This window comes from Grus americana, chromosome 15 (assembly GCF_028858705.1).
Source record: "Grus americana isolate bGruAme1 chromosome 15, bGruAme1.mat, whole genome shotgun sequence".
Taxonomy (NCBI): Eukaryota; Metazoa; Chordata; class Aves; order Gruiformes; family Gruidae; genus Grus; species Grus americana.
In genome coordinates, this window is record NC_072866.1 from 7,268,872 (window position 1) to 7,296,761 (window position 27,890).

Below are 27,890 nucleotides of genomic sequence, written 5' to 3' on the forward strand. Positions count from 1 at the left end.
AACATCTCCATGAAGAATCAGTTATCAGGGAAGGCCTGAGCAGCAGAGTTAAAGAACAAACCTGAATCCTTTCTTTACTTAAGGTTTTCTCTATCACATTCACTTTTATGAAGAAATATTCATGAGCTGCTATGAGACAGAGTCTTCTCAACTACAGAGCATTACAAATAAAGAAACTAACTTTGCTAAAAAAGTGTATGACAGGAGCTGAACAGCATCTGTATGTATGCGGTACAAACATACTGTACAAACAGCAGTTATACCGTAGTAAGGCAATCTCATCATATTCAGAGTATTTAAATGTATATGAGAAAAATATATTCTACAAAAGCTGCTTTCTAAAATAACTATTTCCAAAAATGATATTATGACAAGTTCTACTATTACCAGACATTTTTGAACAATTCTTTAGAACGTTTTCAGTTTTTGAACAAGAACTGGAACCATATGCCTGTGCCCTTTGTAAGCAGACTGGCAGGTACTGGGGGTTAAGAATATAAATCTTTGTGTACTAATGGTTCCAGCTCAGCCAGTGATGCAGGCAGCCATTCAGTATTTTTCTGGGGAAACAAGCAGTCAAAGAAAAAAAAAAAGGAACCCACCCACCACTTGCCATAGAACAAATAATCAAAACCACACTAGAAAACAGCCTCACCTGTGAGATTTTGCTGTCTCTTTCTCTTATTTTGTCCTTTACCAGTTTTATTAGTGATGTGATATTGTAGAATTCAGCCTCTTCCAGTACACCTAGTAAGAGAACATTTTTTGGAAAGAGAGTATAACCAAAGATTCCAGGACAAAACCACCAACCAGTTCCTAAGATTATCTTCTCTACAGCTATAGAAAATTATTTATTTTGTTCTAGGAAAAATTCATTTACCAACCTAATGATTCTGGCTTCCTTCAGGCACATGTAGTTCAAAGTTTAGCTCATTCTGAAAAACTGTCCTACAAAAATCGCTAAGAAAATTGACGCCATTTCACATACAGAATGAGAGGCAGGAAATAAGAAAAAAGGAGCACAAATGCCATTCCACAGCAGACTGATGGACCACCATAGCTCAGGGGGGAATATGAAAGAGAAATTCAAGCTTTGCAGCTGATAGTGTGCAGAAAATTTTTCTTCCTGTCATTTGAGATCTTAAACCCTGAAACAAAATCTTAAAGATACAGACTACAAACCAGTCCCACTCGCATGCTCAAGCCTTACCTGTTCTCCACACATACTATGTGTTTAACAATGCACATGGAAATTATATTTCACATTATTTCCTGCTAATATTCTTAGACTGTATTTCTCTTTGATCGATTTCTTCAATACCTTATCAATACAGTTTTAGTACTGTATGGTTTAAAACAGTCACCTTCCATTAGGGTAAAACTGACATGAATTGGGGACAGGGAGGGAGAAGCTGGGGGCAGAATTTACTCTTCAAGAACATATTCCGTACATCTGAACATCCCAGAACTTCACTCTTACTTCGCTTTACACCTTCTAAAACTTGTTTCACAGCCAGTATTCTTTTGCTTGAAGCAGACTAAACCCAAATATTCCACACAATTTTACAGGAAAGATACAAGATTATATGATAAAAGGCATTCCCCTCACATTTGAATATTTATAGAATGAATCATAGAATGGTTTGGGTTGGAAGGGACCTTAAAGACCATCTAGTTCCAACCCCCCTGCTGTTCTGTTTCTAACTGGGGATAGGGTTGTGAAACCAGGAATCATACTCAAAACACTCAAATAACAGCATACACTATAACTGCACGATACCTATCAGCTTTGCTTGAAACAGACCGAAATGCTACACTGATTAAGATTTACCATCTACTTGTAAGTTACTTTTGGTGACTCAAAAGCAGTGAAAATAATAAACGAGTGACAAGAAAGCAGGAGATTTAGTAACATCTTACCTTCCTCAGCTAGGTCCTTGTTAATAACCAGTTTCCCATGTCTGAGATAGTTCAGCACTGGCCCAAAGTAGGTTGGGTCTCTGTCTATTAAATAGGCACCTGTTTCATCCTAGATTAGGAAAAAAAACCAAACAAAACACAAAACAAAAAAAACAACAACAAAAAACCCCCAAACAAACAAAAAAAGCCAGAAAACCCCACAATGATTGAAACATCCAAGCAGGAATTGCAAGCTAATATTCAGCTTGGCATTTGAATAGCAAGCAGGTATTCCGACATAGCCACATTCCTTAAAGCCAAATTTATTAAAGATATTAAAAGGAATTCAACAATGCAGTTGTAATTGTATCAGACTGATCACTCAACTCAATCATGTACTACACAACTTCTCTTACCTGATCAATTCTCCCCAACCCCTTATGAAAAGTTTATCAACAGCACTAGCATGAAAGATCTAAGAAGTGAGAATGCTGCAAATCAAGGTTAAAAATAATACTTAAAACCAGGAAACTATCATTTTGCTTGGAAACCTGAAAAATCAGAACAAAGGCTACATTCCAGCGAGGTTCAAATACTGGCTTTTTTTTTTTAAAAAATTAAAGGCAAACAAACCTACTTTCCCTTTAACCTCAACACTTTGTTCTAAAAACTTCTGGTTTTGTCTTAGCTCAGAGGTACAAACACTCACAGGGTACTGAGAACAGCTGCGTACTAAGCAAGGGCTGTATGTGCATCTTCTAAAAAAATAAAATATACTGAAGATGCAGTTCCTACCTACCTCATGCAGACAAAGAAGGGATAGATCCAACTGATGCTCAGTTTACTGAACAGAGTAGAGCATTTTGTGGAATGCAAAACACAGTTCAAGAAATTCGCCTGCATAGCTGGTATTCTTGACAAAGAGATATATCAAAGGAGAAAAATTGGTATTTCCTACATAATTTAGAGTCTATGTGTGAACACCTGTGATCAACACAGTACTGATATACGCTGTGCTGGCCAGAGGTCTAAGGAAGATCGCTAAGATGGATGTCTAATAGATCCACCGCTCTCTTCTAAGATCAAGTGGATCACTGACAGTATTAATCCTTTAGTACCTAAAGTTTTGGTGCAATATATATCCTACAGGTACATACTGGAGAGATATGGCAGCACCCCAAATACTTTTTTTTATTTATTTTTATTATTCCAGTAGTTTACAGGAGATACTAAAAAAAGCATCACTACCAACAATCCTAGCTAAATTTGAATCATTCTCCCAAAAAATGACATGTGATCATGATACTTGTTATTTTATTTTTTTTTTCATGTGAAATTTACTGACCTTTGCATTTGGACATTAACACTGATATGTAAAGGTTTGATTACTGAACTGTGATACCTCAAAACTCCCTCTCTACTTAACAGTATGTAAAGTTCCTAAAATGTTTCAGTGGAAAAAAGATGGTGGTTGTATTTTCAAGTACATGGATTTAGTTTCTGAATAACTGTGCTTGTCTAACCAGGGTTGGTAGAATGTAGAAAGACCACAGCCTGAACTACAAAAACCTATAAAAATTTATAATTACAAGGTAAATGTTTTACATGCTTAGACACATTGACATTTTAGAAGAAGTGAAGGGGTGTTATAGTTTATATAAAATTAACTGTTCAAGAAAATGCTAATATATTAAAAAGTACTGTCAGTTAACCTACACTGAGAGCAGACAGTGCTTGATGAAAGCTAACCACAATTTCTTCCGACCTAAACTCACAGTCTCACAAAAGTGAGACTATGCACCAAAAACTGTAGATAGATGAAGTGCATAAAATGTTTCACATTTAAATATATTTACCAAAACACTTCAAGAATAAACAATCTACAGATACAACCCAAATAAATTAAATTAGCTGACAACTGTATGAATTATAAGGTGAAACATATTATTTAATACAGAAACATAAACCAGTGAAGTTGGAAAGGAAGATCTAAAACTGATAAAAAGAAATACTGTTTTAAAGCAAGAAGCACAGCCTTTGGTCATCAGTTGAACCGAATTAAGAAACATATCGACTTACAAAACTGGATGTCCTCCCAGTTAATGGAAATAAGTCTCTAGAAACAGGTTTCTTCAATAAGATTACTGTATTATTTTACACTGCAGTATTTTCTCACATCACCCTCCAAAGCAATACTGGCCACCAGCTCTACACCACTACAGAGATAGACAGGTGGGTCACAGAAGCAAAATAACTAAAAGCTCTAAATGAAATCTCAAGTAACAATGGTTACTTCACTCCTTACACAAAAGGCCTCAAAATTTTTTTTTTTCTTACAGACTACAGCATCTGAAATTACTCTTCCCTGAGTAGATTTCTATACACTGAACAAGCTGCCAGCAAAAACACAAAGGGAACAAGCTATGTCAGATCTTCTCTTTCAACTTCCACCTAAGGAGAGGTCACCAGTAACCTGCATTACCTGAATTCATTAGCCCAGCATGCAAATCAGAGCTTATTATTAGCACTTGGACCAAACGTACTTTACTGACAGCATCCACTCTGTGAAACAGAAGATAGAATTGCTTTTGTCTTCTACCTATTTTTAACCATTTTCCTCTTCATCCACATTTTTTCCCCATTCTACCATTCCTCATCTCACATTTTCCTGTTACACTCACTCCTTTCCTAACTAGTACCAAGTTTTCTTCCTCACTGAATTACCATTTAGAATCTATAAAATATTTAATCTTCACACTGATAAATACAAATACCATACCAAACATATATATAATATACCACATATGAATAAAGTGCCATCTCACTAGTGCCATAGTTTACTCTATGAAGCCTTTCATTCAGGCAACAATATGTCTTCAGAAAATAATAAAAAAGAAGGAAAAGGAGCTCAAAAGTCTTATAACTTATGGTGTAATAGTAACTTTTTTTTCTTTTTTACATTCGTAAATACCAATAGTTAAAGTTTAAGAACTCTGGCTAAATTCTAACAGTGAGCAATCCGAATTCTGTCAATAGGATTCACTTTAGTATGTAAATTCCATGCAAAATTATGAATAGACTGAAGAATTCAGAGTAACTGGTCACTTGCTTACCCAGATTACAGATACGGAAAACCTGCAGTAATTAATGTTCTTCCAAAGAGAATGATGTGTGTCTTGGACTTTCACCTCACAACTCAGGCATGCTGCAGTCTAGTGCCAGGGAGTCCAGACCCAAAATGTGAACCATTCGGTAAAGAATATTGTAACAATATGCAAAGAACGCAGAGGCAAAAGAGGCACAAAACTGACTTCCTAAGCATCTTCCTATAGAAAATGCCTTCTCACGCCTCCTTAGAGTGAGCTGCCTGATTACCCTTCAACATACACTAAGCACTTCTTGTTGAGATCACTAAGAAAAGCCGATTACACTAGATCTTTAAGGATATTTATGTAAACATAAATCCAATAGAAGCTGACAGAGTAATGTAGTCATCTGCTCTACCTAGAACTCTCAAAATATGGGTCATAAGTCTTTCCACACTTTGAGAATATTGTCAGGATTGGCTTCATGCACATGTACATGAAAACACGTTGTATTCTCATATGTAATTAGCATTTTGGACACTTTTTCTAAAAGAAACATTTTGTTTTATTGTAAGAAAAGAATAATAAATTGCACTTCAAATGTGATCTAACAGCTTAAAGGTGTAGCTACTGTTTGCGCAGACATAACTGAACTAGCTTTAAGCTTGCTAGCTTGAACATTAATAGACTGTGTTGTCCCAGCTATGCTACTTCCTCTGCTAAGTAAGTAGGTTTCTAGAAGCTTTGAGCAAGTCTGAATCTTCACTGACACAACTGGTGTGGGTATTTTGAAGCCATTTCCTGAGTTTCAGGTGAATACCACAAATGCCAGACAAATCTACATTCTAATAAGGTCTGTTTTCTCTCTTGTAGATATATTTTATGCAAACGGGTGTTAACGTTTACCAGAACAGCAGCTGGAACTCAAGTTTCCCCTCCTTTCAGTATAGTCACATCACCCCACATTTCGATCCCATAGGTGTTCATACAAATGTTGCCACCCTTTGTAAGGGCACTCAAAGCAAATGCTCCAGTCATCTTTGTGCATCCAACACAAAAGTGCTAATTAACCACACAGGTGTTTGTATCTTTACCCAGTTCTATTTTTGCATTACATTCATCTCTCTGCCAGGAGTCTTTCCTTCCTTGTCCATAAGTCCTAGACCTTTTCCATACCTGCTCCTTTTGACGAGAACATCATTTAAAAACCAACATTGCTGAGGTACAGTGAAGGCTGCATTTGTTTATTACCACTCTCTCACTCCAATGTTTAGTCCAAGTTACAAATACCACGGAATTTTACAGGAAGCCTAATAACTTGCTCTTAAATTTTCAATCACCTGGTTCAGCGTATCAATGGAAAGTCAGCGTAGCTCACAATCATATTCCTTCTTCCTTAAGAATTAACCCTAAAGCATACCTACAATCCAGCATTCATGGTGTCAGGAGACCCAAAATGCACATGTATTTTCTAAGAATTTAAAAAAAGTTGCCCAAAACATTTAAATGATGAGGTATTCCAGTCTCAAATATTTCCACTTCAATCTTTATAGGGACTAAGGCTCAAAGGAATCATAAGGAAAGCTTAGCTTGATCTTCATTTAAAACATATGTAAGACTCAATTTATTTACAGTTAAATTTAACCTTTAGAAAGTAGTGGTGAAACCTAACCATTTTGTGCAAGCTATTCCAATAACTAATTACTATTGCTGTTAAAAAGATGTACTTTCTAGCCTGGACATCTATAGCTTCACACTTCACCAGCTGGATCTCACAATACCTTTACTAGACTGAACAGGCTTTGCTATTAGATTTCTGTACGTCTGGACTGAGAAGTCACGCCTTAAACTCCTTGCCAAAAAAACAGGTTTTGCTCTTTATATCCTTCCACCAAATTGTATTTCATCTTGTGACTACCCTTCAAATTCTCCAATTTTTGAAGTGGCCTTGAATTGTGGATACCAGAATCAGGTACAGGATTCCAGTAGGACTCTAAAGTAGGACCAAATACATACATCTCCCTAATCCCATTTAACGTTCTCCCCAATAATTGCATTAATACACACTAGTTGAAATGTCAGAAATTTATTTCCAGTTAATTATCTTCACTGAAGTCAAAACTAGTTCAAAGACTTCTCCTCAAATACTTTTCCAGAATGGAGACACTCAGAATCCACACCACCAAGCTCTTGGCTCAAAGCCGTGCACTCTGACATGGGTATCTAAAAACCCGACATCATTTACATAGACGGAGCAAGCAGAAGTTCTGCTAAAGGCAGCAATATGCACAGAAATACAATAATATTTGGCACTAAATCTGGATTCAGAAATAATTGTCTCCCCTGCCCCCTATGCTTTTTAAATCTTGAGCTAGATGCCCAGAACACATTTTTCTCAAACTATATGACCTAAAACCTTTGAGCATCAGCAGACTGCCAGTACTAATCAAAACTACATTAATGACACAACCCATCTAACTAGTCAGAAATCTCATGGACAAATAAAGTTTATCATCTCAGTTATATCTTAGAATAATGACTACAACTAAGATACTTTTTAGTGCTGACAGTTAAGGATGTGCTGCCAGGAAGATTTTGATTTTTCTAAAACATTCAGTGCTTGCTGCTTCCTTCCGTCCTTAACAGATCCTACCTCAGTACAATTATGCTTAACTTTAGAAAGGCGTTAAAAATCAAGCATGAGTACTGTTACCAAAAACCTTATTAAGAAAGGCTGACAATCTTCTTGCTTAGGGGAAAGTTTAAAGAATGATAAAACAGTTTATAAAAACTGGCATATAGATAAAATAGGAAGGTGCTGAAATCAGGAATTATCTGGCAGTAAAACTTACAATATAAGCAATAAGTTAAACAAGGATGACAAGCGAGTGAGACTCTGCTTGTCTGTTTTTACGTATTCATCTCTAAAGCAAGATTTAAATACTCTGGAAAACAAATCTTATTGTGAACAGTAGGCATGACCACTACCACTCATTCATTTGCTGAAATGATTCTCATATAGTCTTAAACACCAAGATGCATGTCACATTGGGAAACAGACGAAATTCAGAGAATCATTGTCTCTGTCTCATTCCATTCAAATGAGTTTTGCCACAGGGTGTGTGCCAAGGTTAATTTTTCTTCTGTTGCAACTGGATACATATCTGATACCAAGAGACAGGCTGCACAGCCTTGTTCCACACTAGCACCTGAAGATAATTCGAAGGTAAACATGCTACCTTTCTTGAAGCCTTTCAATTCTTCTTCATAGCATGAACTATTTCAGTTTCTTATTCTCATTTCTAACAAACTCATCCAGTTAACCTGTTTCAGAACTTCTTAATTTTTATATGCCTCAGTTGTTGAGTTTAGACCGAAACAGCTCTATTATTAATTGTTGGGTTTGCTTATAGGTCTGTTCTCATCTGACACAAGCATTTCTTATGGCTTCATTTTCTACAGATTCTGATTTGGCAATCTGGCAAAGCAAGAAAGAATGTGAACTAAACATTTTTCTTCAAAGACACATATTGACTGGTGTACAATCTAATTTAATTATTGGCTCTTCTGCTTGGTCTTGCTTCTAGATGTGCAATCTGCCCCCTTCCCTTTTGTTGGTTGGAACAACATTAGAGCTTTCCATGAGCTGGTTTAACTCACTGAAGTTATAAAAAATATACCTCCTGCTTCATTTTTGCTGAGTTACATACTTATCAGATGGAGCACGATCAGAGGAATATGAAATGTGCCTATGAACTATAAAATGTGTTTTGTATTATGAGCACAATTCAGTATTAAACTGTTGAAAATACATCTAGAACTTCCCAGAGTGAGTTACTGAAGTGCATCCCAGACAAACTCCCCATACAGGAAACATGATATACCTTGTTGAGGTTGGATTTTTCACAGTTCTTTCAAAGAGAGGGCTGTGGCTATCAGTTTTGACAATCTCATCTGCTGGCTCATCCCTCAGGATTCTCCCTACCCTGCCTCCCCCACATCCTCATCTGGAGGTAGGGACAAGGATGTCTGGGATGGAGGTAAAAGGGATCAGCCTACACGTGAACTCAAAACACATTCTCTCTCACTTGGAAGTTTAAAAGGAGGTGTTTAAAACCCATGTGATTTTTTAGGAAGAAAACATAGTGGAATCAAACCCAGGGAATTATAGGTCAAAGACCAGCTCTAATGCTCAATACTGACTTGCACAACCATCTATTAAAGATAACTATACCAGCTACAATTTTATAAAAAAGGGTACTCATAATGACAGGATAATGCAATTTGTTTGCATCTTGCTAAAGTGGTTTCCATTAGACTTCTACATTGGCAAAAAAGGATGACAATTAATAATATCTAAGCAGCTCAAACAATGTATAGGCATGTTCCTTGTAAGCAAAGGACATCTTTCTATAGCTGTGACTCCAGCTAGCTTTAAGCTGTCATGCACACTATTAACAACTATAACTAAGTCAGTCTAGAAACAGTCAAAAAAAAAATCCATCAGGTCTCTCCATATCCTACCAAATAGCTAAATAACCTTAGCATAAGTTTATAATTTACTGCTACAACCCAAACATGTAAGCACAGTAAAAAAGAAAATGTTTGGAGTAGCCTCATGAAATTTTTGCAAGAGAGCAACACCTCACTGACAGAGCTTGTGAAAGACAGATGATTGATTTCATCAATTGGTGAAAAAAGGCAACCAAATGCCTTAATTAGAACTAAAGCATTTATTCTAAAAATGCGCCTTCTCTCTCTCTGATGACATTGAGAGATAGCAAACAAACACCTTTTTGCAGTGGAACAACTGAAACAGGTGCCTTAATTATTAAGCGTGCCTTATCTTTTATTTAAGAAACCTTAGAAGAAAGCTTGCCTACTCCCTCCTAAGTGAAGCCAGTTTCTGACTTATCACCAAGCCACCTACATTTTAAAATTTATTTTTATAGGTCAGTTTAAGCTAATCCTCTGCAAAAAAACCACAAACAATCCAAAGCAAGCCAAAGACAACAAAAAACAATCCCCACACCACCACACTTCAAGGTATTTTTTCTCTAACTCTGGACCACTATTCAGGTTCTGTTCCCTATCTTCTTAAGCATTTAAACATCCTTTCTGGAAATTATGCATGAAAAAACAAAGAGATTTACTACTAGTCTCACTGAAAAAATAAATTAAAAATTGATATACAAAAACCAACTCTTTATTTTCAACCTGTCAGTTATATATTCAAGGGTTATAAACTGTTGCCTTCTTTTCCCTAAGTGCACTGTACTGGAGGTCCTTTTTTGTCCATTATGCTCCCAAATCCAACAATCTTAATCAGTAACTTTTCTTTCCCTACTAAAAATGAGTCAGAACGAATACCCGAACATCCAGCGTCACCCACCATTTGCAGTCTGTGCAGGGTAAGTAATGCTTTACTCAAAGGACTACTGCAGCACCGAATGTTGTGGCTAAGTGACAGTGGTTATTATCAAAAGTAGCTTGATCTGGTTCGTGAAATCGAACACGAGGGTGATGACAGTGCAGAAATAACACATCAGTGCGGGCAGATACTCCATTAAACCACTAAAACTAGACCCGGTCAGAGAACGTCAACATTTCAGCAAACACACAAAGGATCCTGCCTCGCCCTGTTATGTTGGTTAGCACTTGTGTTACTCACGAACCCGGTGGCTTTGCGCGACACGAACCCCCCGTACCCCCCCGCCAGCTCCCGTGAGCACACGGCCTCGTTAAGCAACGCGACCCCTGAGGAACTCCCCCACCGGCGGCAGGGCCTGCCGCGGCCCTTCCGCAGCCTCTCGCAGCGGCGCCGAGCTCCGTGCTCCCCTCACCGCCGAGGACGGCTGGCCGCCCGCCCCGAGGGAAGGCGACGCGGCACACCGAGCCCCCGGCAGCGCCGGCTCCCACGCGGGACGGGGACACCGGCCGCAACGCTCCCCCCGCCGCGGCGGGGCAGAACGGCGGGGCCCCGCGCTCACCTTGTCCGAGTCCAGGTCGGGGTCGGCCTGGCAAAGGCGGAAGAGGAAGGACTTGGGGTCCCTGCAGAGCGTCTGCCGAGTGGTCAGGAAGCAGGTGCCCCCCACGTTCAGCCGGACCCACTTGCCGGGCACCGCGCCGGGCGGCGGCGCCGAGCTGCACCGGCGGCAGGGCCCGCCCGGGCCTCCCAGGCCGAGGCCGCCGATCGGGGGAACTGGTAAATCGCAGTGGTTCTCCGCCGCCATCCTCTCCGCCGCCGCCGCCGCCGGAAGGGTCCGCCCAGCTACAGGTCCCCGGGCGCACCTCCCACCGGAAGCGTCCCACTCGGATCTGCTCCCTTCCCCCTTCTCACCCGGCGCCTGCGCCGCAGGACCTGTCTCAGCCGCCGGGGCCGTCGCCCACGACCCGACAGCGGGCAGCCGCGCCCAGCCGCGCCCGAGCGCCGAACTCCGGCCTCAGCGGGCGGCCCCCTCTCCTTTCTTCTCCCCTCCCCTCCCCGCCAAGGCCGCGGCCCCGGAAGCAGCGCTCGCGGCTCCGAGAGCGCCCCCGCTGGCCCGGAGGTCCCGTATCCCCCCGCCCCCCGGCGGAAGAAGAGGCGGAGGCCAGGCCAGGACCCTACATGCCTTTATTACAGACTACCAAGCATAAGTGAAATCCATCATCCAGTCACTAACTACACATCTACAGCACAGAGATCTGTCGAGAGGAGAATAAACAGTCATTAAATTATGAGATATGATTAAATCATCGACCAATAGAAAATTTATATAATAAAGCCAGAAAAAAGGTGTAAAATATAGTTTACAATAATTATTCACATTCAAGGCTGTACATCAATACATACAACACCATGGCCCCGAACATGAATTCAATCCAAATAATTCATATATTAGAATTTAAATAACACAGACTGAACTAGAGGCCAACAAGAGCCAGCAAATAACCTTATAAGAATAAAAATACAAAAGTGTGTATCTTATATCATTGCATTATTTGCTTCTGTTTTCACGAGTTCTTGGAGGAAGGGAGATTGTTTTGTGGTGTTTGTTGAGGGGGTTTGGGGTTGGGTTTTTTGTTTGTGTTTTTGGTTGGTTTTTCTTAGGTGGGGTTTTTTTTTTTCTTTGTTTTTTTCTTTTATCTGTACATCACAGTTACAGCTACAAACCAGGTAGAGAATATTACACACGTAACTGACTGCCACCAACCTGAAAACAGCTAGCATACAACTATCAAAACTGATTATGGTTCCTGGTTTCTATTTTTTTCTCTTTAGTCAGATACAGTAATTGTAAGTTCTGCTACAATTTAGAACATTTGCCACATCCAATCAGAGCTAGCACACGGTCATAGGAAGCTGTGTCAAATGGCAACCTTCTACATTCACTGCCATGCTGACAGGCAGACCAGGTCAGTGGGTGCTTCAGAACCTCTCCGTTTGCTGTACAGAAGTCGTATTTCTTCTAAGAAAGAGGAAACATTCTTAAATTCCCAGTCTTAACTGAAAGCACGTCATTTTGGGTCAGAGAATTACTTATCTGTAAGCTCACTTGATCAACCGATGGACAATCTGTGTCATGAAGCTTTGCAGGAGCACTTCCATTTGATTAATAAAATATTTGCATAAAATATCACAGGCATTCAGCAAAATTTCAGATATAAATACCACACCTATTCGTGTAATTCACTAGTAGAAAGAATGATCAGAATCCACAGATCACATCTTTAGGCAACTATTAATACACAAGTTCTCTCCTCAGCAAGGTGTTGAAATCAAATGTTTTGTCCACAGGCCAAATGAAGTAATTGTGTTGACTTTACTAAATCATTCCAAAGAAACTGTTAAATATACATGTGGGGGAATCCTCAGGATTCTTCAAAGTTCCCAGCACAAAATGTAATGATATCAAGCACATTAAATTAAGTATCTTGAACTATAAAAATTAATTACAATTATCACATCTTTGTTTCAACCTACAGAGTTTTTTTCTGGGCTTATATATAGCGGACACTTCACAACTAAATCACATCAGAAGGAGAAAAGTGGAGCACAGTACTATGTGATAGTTTGATGTCTTCAGGATCTAAGTGCTTAGCAAATGAGACCTTAATGGGTGATGTTGGTCTGCTCACAATGCCTCAACATTACATCTGAAGCATGTCTTCCTGAATATAAATCCTTTTTAAAACTGGACTTTAAGGCCAATGGTAATAAACTCATCTCTCCAGTTTATCAAAGTCATTTTAAACTTCCTGTGACACTGAATAGACCAGTATGATTCAAAAATCCTTTCTAACAGTGGTACTTCATCCTTTCTTAAGCTCCACCCCACAGAAAACAGATGCAATAAATACCTTCCTGAAGTTCAAATCCCAAGCAAAACAAAATTACAGCATTACTGACCAAATGATTGACAGTTGTTCAAAACACAAAAGATGGAATGAAGCAATCAACAGATTGGGTTTTCGGTAGGTTTGCAGTGAGGAGTCCTAAGAAGAGTCTTCAAGTGCCTAACAACCCTTTTTGAGCTTTGAAAGACCTTGGATAAAGAGCAGAGCAATTTATCTGCAGCTCTGAAGAACCTCCTTTGTCCAGTTCATTCCGTGAACTCCCGTGAGCCACAGGAGTGATCTTCAGGACAAAGATCTGAAGCTACCTCACTCCAGGTATAAGCTTTTAAAACAGGAACCAGCCCTTCATAGTATGCAGCACCTGCCAATACACATTTAAGTGGACAAACTGGTGAAGCACACTTAAATCCACATGATTGCTTTGTCTTGCCTCACTATTCTTCTGCCATCTTTCAAAACCACAGATTTCACTTACAGTCCAAGACAGACAAATACCTCTCCCAGAAAAGTTCTAGTTCCTCCCCCAAAAAGCAGCAGCTAAGGAAGACTTGATTTGGAGCACTGAAGTTCTAAGGGGAGGGGGATGCCTGTAAGAGATGCTCACAGTTTTCTAGTGACAGCATTGTCAAAAGAGAAAGGGAATACTGGAATGCAGACATCAGCCTTCCAGACACCTTCTCGATAGCTTACTGCTATCAAGATTTCTTTGGCTGAAAGCTTTTGGTGGGCAGGACGGAAGTCTACCGAGAGAGGATTTTCAAGGTGTGAAGAAGCAGAGTAATTACTTTGTTATGGTAAAATAACTACAAATCTAAGTATTACAGAAAGCACATTTAAGCATTCCTGGATTTCCACCTAGTGAACAGGCCAATGGAGATCACTCCATCTCCTAATGAAGCTAAGGCGTTCACTATTAGCAGAACAACTTTGCCAGATTTTTTATGTGAGGCCAAGTTTTGTCACACCAAAGAGCAGTGGCACGACGAATCTCCATCACTGCCAAACGCTCCTGCATGAAGTTGGGAATACATCTACATCCCTAAACCAAAGACTAAATCCAAAAGTGGTAGGGTTGCCTCCAGTGGACTCAGACAGCTGGAATCTGACAGCCAGAGAACAAATGGATAGCACTGCAACAAACTTACAATACACATCATCTTGGTTAGAATGGTAAATAGAGGATTAATACAGGCACGGATAGAAGGTGTACTGTGTTACTCAAATTTTAGTAACAAGGAGTGTACCTTGTACGTGATGAAATTTCTGATGATGTAAAGGGAATGGTGTTCTGTCTTTCACCTCAGCCGTTTTACAGAACACCTTAGCTCCCTTAACACCAGGCACTAAGCCAGTGATTTACTTTTGTCAAGTCTGTGTACACGGTGGGATAACAGAAGACTACAAGAACGCAGTTCCTCCAAAAGAACAGACAACTGCACTCTCTCTCCTTTAAAGACTGAAAGATACTGGAAAAGATGAACTGTCATCAAGTTCAACCACATAATACAGGTTTTAAAAGACCAATAATAAATCTCTTTTACCCTGTACAACAACAAAATATCCAACACTTTGTTTTCTGAGAAATCCTGATAAGCCACTGCTTTTAAAATACTGCTTCTAGAACAGTAGCCCATGAGTTTTTTCAACATAGCAGTGGAACATTTCTGTCTTTGGTGGAAGGAAAAGCACATCATAGTACGAGACCTCAAAATGCAAAGAGATGGTATGTGTAGAAGGTGAATAAATAGGTGTGATGTTTATACTGCTTTTAAAACAAGGATGGAATGCCTTTGTCCAGACCTAGGTCATTCCTCTCTGCAAGTTTCAGGAACACGGGCATGTTGAACATACCATTAGGGAAGCTGTTTTTAGCACATAGAAAGTTATGTTTTTGCAACATCACAAGAAATGTTTGACCACAAAAAAGCCTTAATTTGAAGAGGATAAAGGAGATCGATATGAAAAATATTTTCATTTTATAGATATGCCTTAAGTACCATATAATTTCCCCTTTGTATCAATATTTTCCTTCGAATTTTTAACCAGATTACTTTATGGATCTAGTATTTCAGTTTAATTTTTTTCAGAGTTGCTAAATATTTGGCCAAGGACCAAAATTATTTGTACATCTCATTATGCAATGAGACAAAAAAGTCAAGTAATCAATTGTACAAAGCTTTCACATTTCCTTCTCTACCCAGGTAAATAGGTTGGCCCCACTAAAATGCACAATACATGCACACCCTGGAAAGAAAGCTTCTAGCCCTCATCTCCTGAAAAGGTGAAAAACTATTTACTACTTCAATAGTAACCTTTATTCCCCCATACTAACTAGTTAATTTTTTAGTTAGCATTAGTTAAAAGCATGCTGGTAAGTTTATTGTCCCTTGATTAAACACACATATGATTCATATTAAAATTTAAATTGAATGTTTAAAATCTTATCTGCTTCAGAAGCCAACATTTCAATTTTAGAAATCTTTCACTGCCATGTTCAGCATTTTACTCTCTCACAACCTGTATCATTGGAGCCTGTCTGCCAGACACATACATCTGATTCATTCACATAATTACTGAAGTACCACATAAATCCTGCAACCAGAACTATATTAGGAATTACACAAGGGTGCAACTGACCTGGCTACAAATGCCATATACCAATAAGCTGGGGGACTGTGAGGAAAGGAAGAGAAAACAAAGAGGTGGTGCTTAGGAGAGGCATATAAAAGCTCCCTGATGAAATACAGTTTAATGATAATCTGAAAGTCACAGAAAACTCCAGCCCCATAAAACGCAAGGCTGGTACATGATTCGGCATGTGTGCGTGTGGATTGGTTTTAACTCATCTTAAGTGAAGCTGGTAATGCAAGGTCTATCCACTAGTCTGCAGCAGAAATTGAGCTGAAGTGCACAAAAGCAAGATCTTCACTGCAATGATATGCATGTGGAAGCCTCAACAGAAGCACAAAGAGCGAGCAAAGCGACCCTGAATTCCATTAGGTTTTTGCTTTTCTTTTTTTCTTTCTTTAAAAAAAAAAAAAACCAAAACCAGAACATTTCAGACATATGCTTCCCCTTGAGATGGTAATAGGTGGGTTGAAAAGATTCCTCTGATCGGCTGCACACGGAGTTCTAGCAGCAAGTAGGGAAACTGGGAAATTTTGGATGAGCTTTGCTATTTAGCAGCATTCTGGTGGTATCTGTGCCGCCAAACTTCATGTATCTTTTTGCACCATTTATGAGCATTCCCACTCGGGTCCATCAGGTAATATGTCCTGTTTGGCTATAAGTGAACAACATTTTAATGAGTACTCCGAACACAGTTTAACCAAAAAGCAGTAATTATTCTGCACCTACTAATAAAATAATCACTGAGAATTAGATCATAAACTTTCCAAAAGTTAACTTCAATTATATAACATTATATATTACTGAATAACCATCCATCTGGCATCTCAATATTGTTAAGCAGTCAACTGACAATATATTATTGGTACACTCCTTGTGATCCACTACATATAGAGATGGCTAAATTTTAAAAGTTCTTAAGAACTTCCTTCAAATCCCCAAATGCCCTTATAGTTTATTTATATATGAATAATAAAATAATACACTTGTATTTTTGTGGGAAACGTGTATGTCAGGGTTTAATTGGTTTGGGTTTTTTTGGTTTTTTGTTTTGTTGTTGTTTTTTTTTTTTTAATTTTGGGTTTTGGGGTTGGGTTTTGAGTTTTGTGGGTTTCTGTTGTTTGTTTTTTTAAATCAAGGCTATTAACACTTGCATTTAAGGAATTATGCTTTCTCTAGAATAATTTGTTAACAACTTACAATAATTGTTCAAGGATCATAGTGCAACTTACAAAGAAATTAAAGTCACTTACTGTGTGAACAAAAAATGTCTTAAAATTCTTGGCTTCTGGCCGCAACTCTAAAGACCATGGAATTTCTCCTTTTAGAACTTTGTTGACAGGATCCACATAATACAGGTGGGGCCCTTCTGTGAGCAGCAATTGGCGCCGTCGTGCAAACAACCCCTAACAAGAAAAGTAGAAGCAGCAATGCAAAAAAAAGCATGAGGAAAAAAAGTAAATGTGTAGATCTCTGAATTTAGCACCAGAGGTAGAATTAAACCACCTCAGGGACAGGATAGTATGTTTGAGTTTGGGGGACTTTTTTTGTTTTCTTTTGCTTTACCTATTTGACCTCACTCCTTTTTTAGGGGGTTGCAGTCCATTCCTACTACATGGCAAAACACAAGTACTATTTTAAGAAAGCATCTTCAAGTTCTAACAAAACATAAAACAAGTAGCTGTACTGAGTGAAGTGAAATCTGTTTGTCAAAGATTTCAGCACAGAGATCAATACTCATGAATTTGTGGAGAAAATTTGGAACACGTAGGTAGTAACTTAGATGAAAGAGAACCTGCATTCCTGTAAAGCTGACACAGCCTATTGTTACTCATCTGTACCATGTTAATACTTAAAGCTGTTCTAACATCACCTCTGCCTCTCTCAGGATACAGGCACTACTCAAATCCAGGAAAAACACCACAGTTAAGGATAATATGGGCTTGTATTTTATTTTCCAATATTTGTGGTTCGATCCACATGCAGACATGCATCAAGACAAAGCATTTAGTGGGCTATATCAGACTGGGAGGAGGAGAGGGAATAAAAATTCGTTTACTACAGTCTTGAAATTAAAGTATCAATAGTACATTTGTTTTTAGCCTTTTCAAAAAAATCAAGAGCACACCACTAAATTAAGAAAAATTCATCTGTTCACAAGAAAATATTACATTTTAAAAAATAAACAAAACAACTTGACACTTACAAATAAGTCAAACAAGGAAGTTCTAAAACAGGTTCCTTATCTATGCTGCAACTGTGCAAAAATTTGACAGCTAAATCTTGTTACAGGGAATTAAGAAGAGCCCCTACCTTTCTTTTGTCCACTGGACCCATTTTTAGGATTAAGTTATTTTCTACAAACTGATGCCTTAAAAAAAAAAGAAAAATAACTATTACTCCAGAAGTAATTCTTCCACGGAAACAATTTATTACTATCATCAAACAATTTTCCATGTCTCTCCCTAGTGTCTCCTTTTCCACCAAAGTCCTGAACAACTTCACTAGGTAAGTTTTGGACTCTTCCTCATTCCAGCCAAAGAGTTTTTTCTAAAATGTGACAGGGGAAAAAAAAAAAATCACAAATGAGAAACTCCTCTGAAGAGTGAAGAGAAATGTTAATAAGTACATGGTCTGGTGGTATTTTGGTTAGGTATCAACATAATATTATCATTCAAACACACACACACCCCCAACTTAAGGCAACTGTAAGAAAGAAGGAACCTCTTCCAGGTCTAGGACGCTGTAGAGGGACGACTTCTCAGCACTGGTACAGCATCATTTCTGCCTATCTTATAAACATACTCCACAACATCATCTAGACATTGTAAATTTTAGAAACATATTAACATATTAGGTTTTCACTGCTATTGCTTTAAAAATAGAAGTCAAGAAAAATCTAGTTGCTAGTTGTTTGCTTGAAGATATTAAGATTACCAAATATTAATCTGTACCAAAACAACTTATTTTTCTGCATTCCTTCCTGCTGTGCAAGACACAGATGAGCTATATTCAAAGATCTTACCAAGGATTTCCACCAGCTTGTTTTGCCAGAAGTAACCTCTTTTCATCTTCAGAAAACTGTAAGTCCAGCTCAAAGGAATTGTTGTCAAGATCATGAATATACTGTTCAATGTTTCCTCCTGATGTCTGTGGTGTACTTGTCTCTGGGGCAGACAGTGAATGAGAAGAGGCAGAACCAGAAACTTGCATGCAACCAAACTGACTCAGGAGATTGTCATACTAAAGGAGGAAACAAAATGAAGTAAAGAAATTTCTTTGATTAAAAAGCTTATTTCTCACTGAACTGTGGCTTTTAATTTAAGCATGCTTTTGCGCAAAATGACAGTCTACTCTCTATAGATTAACAGGCACTTATCCGAAAAAGTATCCTTGGTCAAGAGGAAGCCAACCAGTATTTTTTCCAAACACTTTATCAGAAAAAAAATGTTGACTAGGTCAAATTGTAACCAGCAATTTTATATTAGATTCTTAATAATTGAGTCTTCATTAAAATATAACTAATCAGTAGTTTCAATAAAAATACTTAATATCCAATAATTATGCTTTAATGAAAGTCTCAGGTAGCAGAGCTGAATATAGCAATAGACAAACATACGTTTCCGTAACAGTCTTCGTCGTCCTCTGACATAGCAGGTAAATAAGCTGTAAGTTTTGGGGGTGTTTGAAGATGTAGGTTCTCCCACACAATCGATTCAAAGAAGGGGTGAGCCTTAAGAGGTCCATATCCTCCCATTTCTTCACAACCTAATCTGTTGGTAGCATCTAGAACCTGAGCAAATTATAATTAAGTTAACATGCATAAAATAATGACAAGAAAGGGTGAGCACCATTCACATTTGCACAGCAGCATGCAAAAACTTAAAACCAGTTGGTCTCACTGCCCTAAGCATACATACCTAGAACATAAGGAGATTGTTTATAATACAACGTTATTTGTCAGCATGTCTTGTCAGCAACATTTTGTATTAGACCAGCTCAGATATCTACAGAAAGCAGCACTACTTTGGGTCCACACAATTTTTTGGCTTGCTTTCTTCATAAAGACAGAAACAAAACCAAGCAAACATACAGAGAAGGCCTGACGGAGCATAGCTCATTTAAGTATGGCCCAGCATCACATTCCAGTGATGCAAGAAGCTGTGGAAGCCACAGCTGGTGTCAAACACAAACCTCTCAAGCACCCTAAAACCACACAGTTCTCAGGATGTTGATGCAACCCAGACCTTACCATTCAGCAGGCACTGGCTTGGCCACAGAGCTGGCCTAGAGACAGAAACATGCTGCTAGGCCCTTTACGATGGTTGCACTTATCATCCACAAACATAAGACAGAGTTTCCTCCTCACCCCCCATCCCATGCTGATATCCTAGACTATTGAACTTCAAAAGGCTTATACCGCCCAAAATGTTCTCTGCATATTCATTTTAATGTCATAGCTATATCTCGCTGATGAGACAGAACTATTTTTTCTTCCTATCTGTCAAACATTCACATGCAGAGTAATTCTTTGCTGATACTACTGAGACATGCATTAAGTGCAAGGTAAGTGCATGCTAAAATGCAAGGTAAGTTGATTTACAATGTAATGAATGTATCTCCCTGTGATATATAGAACACTGTTTTCAACTAAACGATTCATTATATAACTCAACAAGAATTAATCCAAGTACTATGTAAACCTAAGCATTTGAATCTTAACTTCTGTGTAATGCACAGTATTTAGAACTATTTGCTTCCATTTCACTGAGAGACATTCCTTATCCATGCTTTAGAATTTAGATTTAAAAAATAATAATAAAAGTGCTGTTTAATAATGGATGTTGATTGTCAAGACACTCCCCTATGCAATCAATAATGCTCACAGCCGTTCTTATATTATAAGGTTTGCAACAGAGTGCACAGAAACTTTAGGAAAAAAGATGAATGTTTCCAATGTTATCAAATCATTTAACAGCAGCAAATATTTACCAATAGCTTTTCAACAAGGTCTTTTGCCTTGGGAAAAAATTTTTCTGGAAAGTCATATTCCAACTTTATTATCTTCTGGAATATAAGATATTCATTTCTGCAAAAGAGAAAAATATTAGCTCTTGTTATTAGTTCTCCATGGTTCTTTCACCTTAACAGCACATAACCTGGACAAATATTAAACAGGGGATCTACAAGTTAAGTCACATTCCCATAAATCTTTCTAAGGGGGTAAAGGGGCACAGTCTTCCAAGTATCTATGATACTTGAATAATAACAATAAAAGTTCAAATGGCTCAATATAGAGGTGCCTCATACCCTCTTCATGTAGGCATAGTTACCTTTATGGTATAAGCTACATGTGAAATCCTAGGATAAATGAAGGAATCTCTCTCAGGAACTCTAGTTATAGCTGTCTAAGCATCTTCATGGCATCAGAAAGGACAAATAAAAGCAGGCATGACATTAACACCGACACTGCACCATAAAAAGTCGTATTTCAGAACTGGTAGTAAGGTAAAAGCCAAAACCAGGTCAATATATTTATGATCCACATGTAAAGAATTAGCTTAAATCTCTTACCCAGCTCTAAACGGAGGCAATCCAGCTACAAGTTGATATATTATACAACCCAGAGCCCAGAGGTCAGAGCTTCAAAAGAAAGAGGAAAAAAATACATAGCATGTTTTCTTATAAGAAGTCTTTAAACTGTAATTTAAGAGAAAAATTCTTAAGCCTTGCTATTTAAAACATAGCATGAACACATCGGACAGACCTGCCTAGCAAAATTTCCACGCTATTTTCACCTCATTCCTTGACAGAAGAGTAGACAAGCAACACCACTTTCAAAAAAAAGTATACAGTAACCATCCCACAACAAGTGATTACAAGCACATGTGCAAGACAGCTGTATTTGTCAAAATAATTAATGGGTTCATAATGAGATTAAAAAGAATACTTATTATCTGCTACCACAATTCAAAGATGCATCCAACTTAATGCAATATATGCTCCTTCAGAATTAAAATCCTTTCCTCTAAATATTTTATACAAAAAAGTCACAATACAGCTTTTTTACTTAAAGCTTTTCTCAAGAGACAAACAAAAAGGCAGGCTATACAGTACATGGGTGAGGGAAAGTCTTAAGTTTTAGTGTGTTGGCCTGAAAGAGTATTTTTAATTTATTTTACCTTGAGGTAAACTATACATAGATTTGATTAAAGCTTAGAAACCCCTATGGAAGACTAAAATACTAACAAAGACTCAAAACTACTCAAATTGAGAGTTTTCTGTAAAGATGTAGCATTATGTAACTTCTAAAAGGAGACGATGGCCTGATGAAGTCTTTCCACTAGCCAAACCACTCAAAACCTCCTTACCAGAAGCAAAAGTGGAAAGTCTAATGCTATTTCTATCATCTTAAGAAACCCTAGCACAAATTACCACAGTTATTCATATAAGAGATCTCTTTTCCCTATGATTTCTCAGTGATTAGTTTGATTATTCTTCAATTGTTGTAATAAAATAGATATACAACAGTCTGTAGGTTACAATCAAAAACCAATTTAAATGAGGTAAGAAATTCCTCAAGAGTATCACATACCAGGCAGAGAGATGAGCTTTAAACCATTGCAAAACCCAAGCACAGTTTAGCAAAGATAACTGCAAGCTGATCTAAACACAAGTCAAAGCAAGCTGTAGCCTTTCCCTGAACTGATAAAATGTGACATTCTGTTGCTTTTACAGCAGAAATTACCATATTAGAATAAGCCTATATAAAACAATTAAAATAATTATATTATTTGGATAACAGAAAAAGTTTTTCTGATTTATTTATGGGTAAGAGAAATCCAACTTCACATTACATACCTCCTCCCCCTGACAACACCTAATCCTGTCTGTAGAACCCCAGGAGGAAAATGAACTAAGAAAATCAGTACTCAGACAAGAAGCAATACTTGTTAAGAAAAAAGTATTTCAAACTCTCTTAAGAAAAACCCCTTTATACTCAAGCATCTTGTTTCTTTGAAATACTAAGCTTGCTTGCTTTTATTTACCCCTTTGCCCCTATTTGACAGTATACTGACAGAGCCAGTAAAGTTCTGAAATACAATAGAGTCCTCACCTTTTACAGGCAGATTTCTCTGTCAGCAGTTCTGGAGAAACATACTGTGCTGTCCCTACAAATGAGTTTGCCCGTGCTGGGAAGAAGATGGAAAGAAATAAGCAAATACATACTCATGGAGAAGCCAACCTCCCCCTTCCACCAACCCCATAAAACCACCCCAAAAGCAATCTACTGCAAGTTATATAATGCTACAACAAACCCACGAAAATGTCATTTCTCTACCCATCCACAAAACCTGCTTGGAAGAGATAAATCAATCTCAGTGATATCTATTTAGTTCAAGAAGCTAGGCATTTAGGTACCAACACAAGCTTACTACATTCAAGTAAAAAATTAAGTTTATCAAGTTCAGTTCAGCCTAGTACTTTTTTCAGGCACTGTTTGCAGCATCATTGATTCACAGGTTAATACTAAGCAACTAGCGACACAAGAATTCTATAACCACATTTGAGCAAATCTGATAGTCACTGAGGTTAAATACATAAGCAGAGTAAAAACTTACTGTTTCAGCTGAGCCACAGTAACTATTTGTATTCTTGTCTTGCAAATAAAAAGTAATTTGAAGCAGTTTAACTTCCCACTACGTTTGGTGATCTAGCTGGCTATATCATGACACCAAATATTATCTCTTCTGGCATAATCCAAGCAGTGACAGTCAAAACAGTTTCAAGACCTCTCAGTGATTTTTGTTAGGTAAGAGGCAATGATACTTGAAGGTTACAATTTCATAAATGCAACATACATACATTTTCAAAAGGACCACTTGCTACAGTTATCTGCATCACATGAAGTAAATAATGGCATACCTTGTCTGCTATCTGCCGATAATACTTTTGCTGTTCCGAAGTCTGTTATTTGAATGTGCATATCTTCATTTAGCAAGATGTTCTCTGGCTTAAGGTCCCTGGAAAAGGCAGATTTTAATTAGTGTGCTGTTTAAAAATAAAAGTTGCAAAACTGTCTAGCAACTTATGCACATAATTCTATCATAGATGATGCATTCTATAAACATTAATGTGTCAACTTCCCTCTAACTTGCAGCTGTCAACATGCAGACTGCTGACAGATTTTGAAAAGCCTATTAATTAACATTTTTAAGAAGACCTGAAGTAATGAATAATCTCAAAACTAAGCTATTATGCATATCACTTGTTAAAAAAAAAAAAAAGAAAAAATGCCAACACCCAACAACCAAAAAACCCCAAGCCCCTTCACTTCCAAGCCTTAATTTAAATAACATCTGACAGGTTGATATGGAGTAAGATCTTCTAGACCAGTTTACTCAGCGCAAAACTCCAGTTAGTCAAACAACGGCAGCTCTCTACCCCCAGCTAACTGTCCGGAACAGCTAAGAACTGTAAACCACCTCCACGCTTTAAGAATAGCATATTTGCAGTTGTCACATACAAATCCATGTATAATCTGTATTTCAGATGTATGCGTACCATTTGTATGGACTCTGCCTCTGATTCTGAATAAAACCAGTATCACACACACAATATACAGCAATACAGAGTTAGATGTCAAGAGGTTCATTAGCAACAACACAAAAAAATAGCATTGGGTTACACTGTTATGATATTATTTACTTTGCACCACGATTCCTCAGTGGACAGGAAAAGACAACATACTTCCCTCCTAAGAAGTATCTTTAGATGCTCATAAAGAAATCTAGAAGCGTGGGAATTGTTTTGGTTAACTGGTAAGAAAAATCAGTGCAAATTCAAAGCTGTTTCCATCAACCATTGTGCAGCATGATTTTCCTCAGATTACAGCCCTCCTATTATTGAAAAGCACAGGTTGTGCAGTTGTACAGTTTAAAGTCTGTGGACTAGCACAGAGAGCAATTGGAATGAAGTAATTATGACACACGAGCCATAAAAATCTTATTCATTTTCCTGTAACTATTTCTCAGAAACAAGTAGGAAGTACACGAATGGGATGGACCTTTTTAACAGTGCTGTGTGTGGTTTTTTTACATATATACATCTATATACACATATACATACAGTTTATATAATATATGCCTATATTATATATTTATATTATGGATCTAGGATATAGTTTTTAATATAGATAGACACTTAAGAGAGAGATATCTGTAGTAACTTTCCCAGAGTAGCCTGGCATCTTAAAGTGGTTCGGTCTCATGTCATGTTTCTTTAGGCAGCAGAAAATCCCAAGAGCTTTCAGGCACTGCTAGAGCTATGGACTTACAATTAAACAAACTTCATACCAAATTCTCTAATTGCACAATTCCACTGTTTTCTTCTGAGCTTCTCATAGTGGCCTTCATATGAAGACATATATATAAAGCAGGTCTCTTACAATACAAGATTTCCAATATAGGCTTAGTAATACTGACAATCATGCTATATTCATTTTATAAGCATTCTCCCAGCCTAACACATGAACCATATAATGAAGTGAAACTGTAAGTTCTTGAACTTTTTCCCCCTGCAGAAAATTTTATGGTTTTAGTACTCTCCACATCCAGCCCCCTTAGATTCTATTCCCAATTATTTCACAGAAAAGTATTAGGGAAAATACTTTGTCCTTTTAAATATAACTTAAAGAAGTAATAATGCTATCAGAATTATAATCAGCCAGCTTTTTGCCAACTAGCATCTACTGTTCCATGAACAACTGCTTGGGAACCCACAGACAAAAGTAGATTTCTTACCCAAAAAGAAGTTCTGCAGCTCAGATTTCTCACACTTCCAGCTTTAATTTGTTTAATAAATACGCATGACAAAACATGCTTATCCAGATAATATAATTACATCAAGAACAACTGCAAAGGTCCTATTAAAAACTGTGCTAAATTTCACCATTTACCAGTTATTGTTCAGCTTTGTGGAAATTATTCCCTCAATGAAAACTGACATACATTAATTTTACTTTTCTTGATGACATGCTGCACACTAATTCATACACCAGCAGAATTCTAGTAACTTTTGGTACATAACACAGCAGGGGGAAAAAACTTAGTTAAACAAAAAGTCAGTTTCTGTTTTTAGACCAATTGATCAAGCTTGAAAAAGATAAGCTTTTGGTAACGTTAATTCTAGGCCAAAAAGTTTTCTTACTTTTCCCCACTAGATCAGTTGGTAAAATAACAGAGATTGGCTCTCCTCTAAAGTTTTCTTTGTTTAGCTCTCTATGTTAACAACAGTACTAATGCTAATGAAAGGCTATTATGCTCTCATTAGCTTTCCACAGAATCCATGTTTGATTTAGACTTCACAAAGAACACTTCTAGAAAAACCACCTTGTGCATAATCAAATGCACATTGGTCTCAACTTTGTCTTACCTGTGAATTATTCCTTTCCCATGCAAATACTCCAAGGCTGATACAATTTCAGCAGTATAAAACCTGGTACAGGTCTCATCAAATGAGCCAATTTTGCGTATGTACTTTAGCAGCTCTCCGTTTTTGGCATAGCTAAGCCCAAAGTCTGAATTTAAGTATAGTTAAGGTCCATCACAAAACCATTGTAGAACAAAAATCCCCACACCTCATTCCAAAGACAAGAATAATACTAAAAATACACGAATAGGGAACAAGTAAAGTTGGTTAATTTGAAACTTCACATGGTAGCAATCCAAAAGAGTTTCTTAAACATATTTAACAACCTCGGACGCAGGTCCCAATTTCTTAGCATAGCAAAGACTACATAAAGGGTTAAATTTGTAGTTTTTCCAGACAGTCACCTGAATAACTCATTTAAACTGTATACATAATTGCCCTCAAAAGAGAGCTATTTACAGTCATAACCAGCATTCAACCCAAGTTTAAAATTGCCCCATCATCTGGAAAGTTCCAAAGTTCCCAGTGTTCAACGAGCAAATCACATTACAAAAGAGCCTCTGTACGTTCTGTTAGTGCACATGAGTACATGTGTATGTACATACGTGTGATATAGGGCCTGTTAGCACTGCTAGCAGCCTCTGTGAAAAACACAACTACTTGCTGACCTCAGAAATAGACTGATCCATCCTTTTACCCTTGGCAGAGCCAACTCAAAGCAGGAAGCTTAGGAGGAAATTCACATGATTAACCTTTTCTTCTCAAGAAAAAAAAGCTGACTGCAAACCAACGAGCTTTCAAGATGAAACTGCACTTTGCAATTACTGCTAGAGAGAGAACTTGGGAAACAGTGGCCCAAACAGAAGAGTTTCAGCTTTCTATCATTCAGATTATTCTGTAAGCACTTTTACATAGGAAAAGTTTTAATAGATCTAATCGGTCAAATAAGAAATAGTAGTAAATATAGCTGGCTATTTTAAACATAGGAATTGTGTGTATATATCAGAAATAAAACATTTCTCATACTTCCCCCAATATTAAAAAAAAATAAATTATTTATTTTAAACTTAGATTGTTGCAAGTCACCCACCAGCATTTACCACATGGACAATATAAGTTATTTATTCATCTCTTCTGTCCTTCAAGTCACCCACTCTTCTCTTTGAGAGTGCACACTCATTCTATTTGCTTTATTTCTATTAAGAGCATAACTGCAAAAATTGCATCGCAAACATTAAGATATTTTAAATACCTCAAGTTATTTTCATCATTCCTGTTAGACAACGTTTCAAAGGAACCAAAACAGGGGACTGTTAAGAAAATGTTACAGCAAGTTTTAAAATGCAAAGGATACATAGCTTTTCATCATCCTGAAAGGTGAAGTAGAGTTTCACAAAAAAAGGGTGATCCAGGCGGGACATTACATCTCTCTCTCGTGTCACATATGGCACCTTGTTTTCTTTTATGATATGACGTTTTTCTAAGATTTTAACTTAAAAAGAGACAGAG

At 37.7% G+C, this 27,890-nt stretch overlaps 2 protein-coding genes across 4 annotated transcripts in view; both read right to left on the bottom strand.

Annotated features, from left to right (window-relative positions):
* Positions 1 to 11,466, bottom strand: part of KCTD5 (potassium channel tetramerization domain containing 5) — a 36,568-nt gene extending 25,102 nt beyond the window's left edge. Inside the window, exons 1-3 of one of the 2 annotated variants that reach the window (XM_054843031.1) lie at positions 10,976 to 11,466; positions 1,921 to 2,029; positions 656 to 747 (exon numbers count right to left, since the gene is read on the bottom strand). In XM_054843031.1, the coding sequence (XP_054699006.1) occupies positions 656 to 747; positions 1,921 to 2,029; positions 10,976 to 11,218 (444 nt within the window). In that variant the 5' untranslated portion in view covers positions 11,219 to 11,466. The remainder of the gene's footprint in view (positions 1 to 655; positions 748 to 1,920; positions 2,030 to 10,975) is intronic. The other variant, XM_054843030.1, reaches the window with a different exon arrangement.
* A 115-nt stretch (positions 11,467 to 11,581) lies between these two features.
* PDPK1 (3-phosphoinositide dependent protein kinase 1) overlaps positions 11,582 to 27,890 on the bottom strand; it is a 34,553-nt gene continuing 18,244 nt past the window's right edge. For both annotated transcript variants that reach the window (XM_054842724.1, XM_054842723.1), the window contains exons 4-14: positions 27,736 to 27,873; positions 26,385 to 26,529; positions 23,877 to 23,974; positions 23,068 to 23,143; positions 21,525 to 21,593; positions 20,943 to 21,039; positions 19,570 to 19,743; positions 18,976 to 19,193; positions 18,264 to 18,321; positions 17,204 to 17,356; positions 11,582 to 16,605 (exon numbers count right to left, since the gene is read on the bottom strand). In XM_054842724.1, coding sequence (XP_054698699.1) covers positions 16,498 to 16,605; positions 17,204 to 17,356; positions 18,264 to 18,321; positions 18,976 to 19,193; positions 19,570 to 19,743; positions 20,943 to 21,039; positions 21,525 to 21,593; positions 23,068 to 23,143; positions 23,877 to 23,974; positions 26,385 to 26,529; positions 27,736 to 27,873 — 1,334 coding nt within the window. In that variant the 3' untranslated portion in view covers positions 11,582 to 16,497. The remainder of the gene's footprint in view (positions 16,606 to 17,203; positions 17,357 to 18,263; positions 18,322 to 18,975; positions 19,194 to 19,569; positions 19,744 to 20,942; positions 21,040 to 21,524; positions 21,594 to 23,067; positions 23,144 to 23,876; positions 23,975 to 26,384; positions 26,530 to 27,735; positions 27,874 to 27,890) is intronic.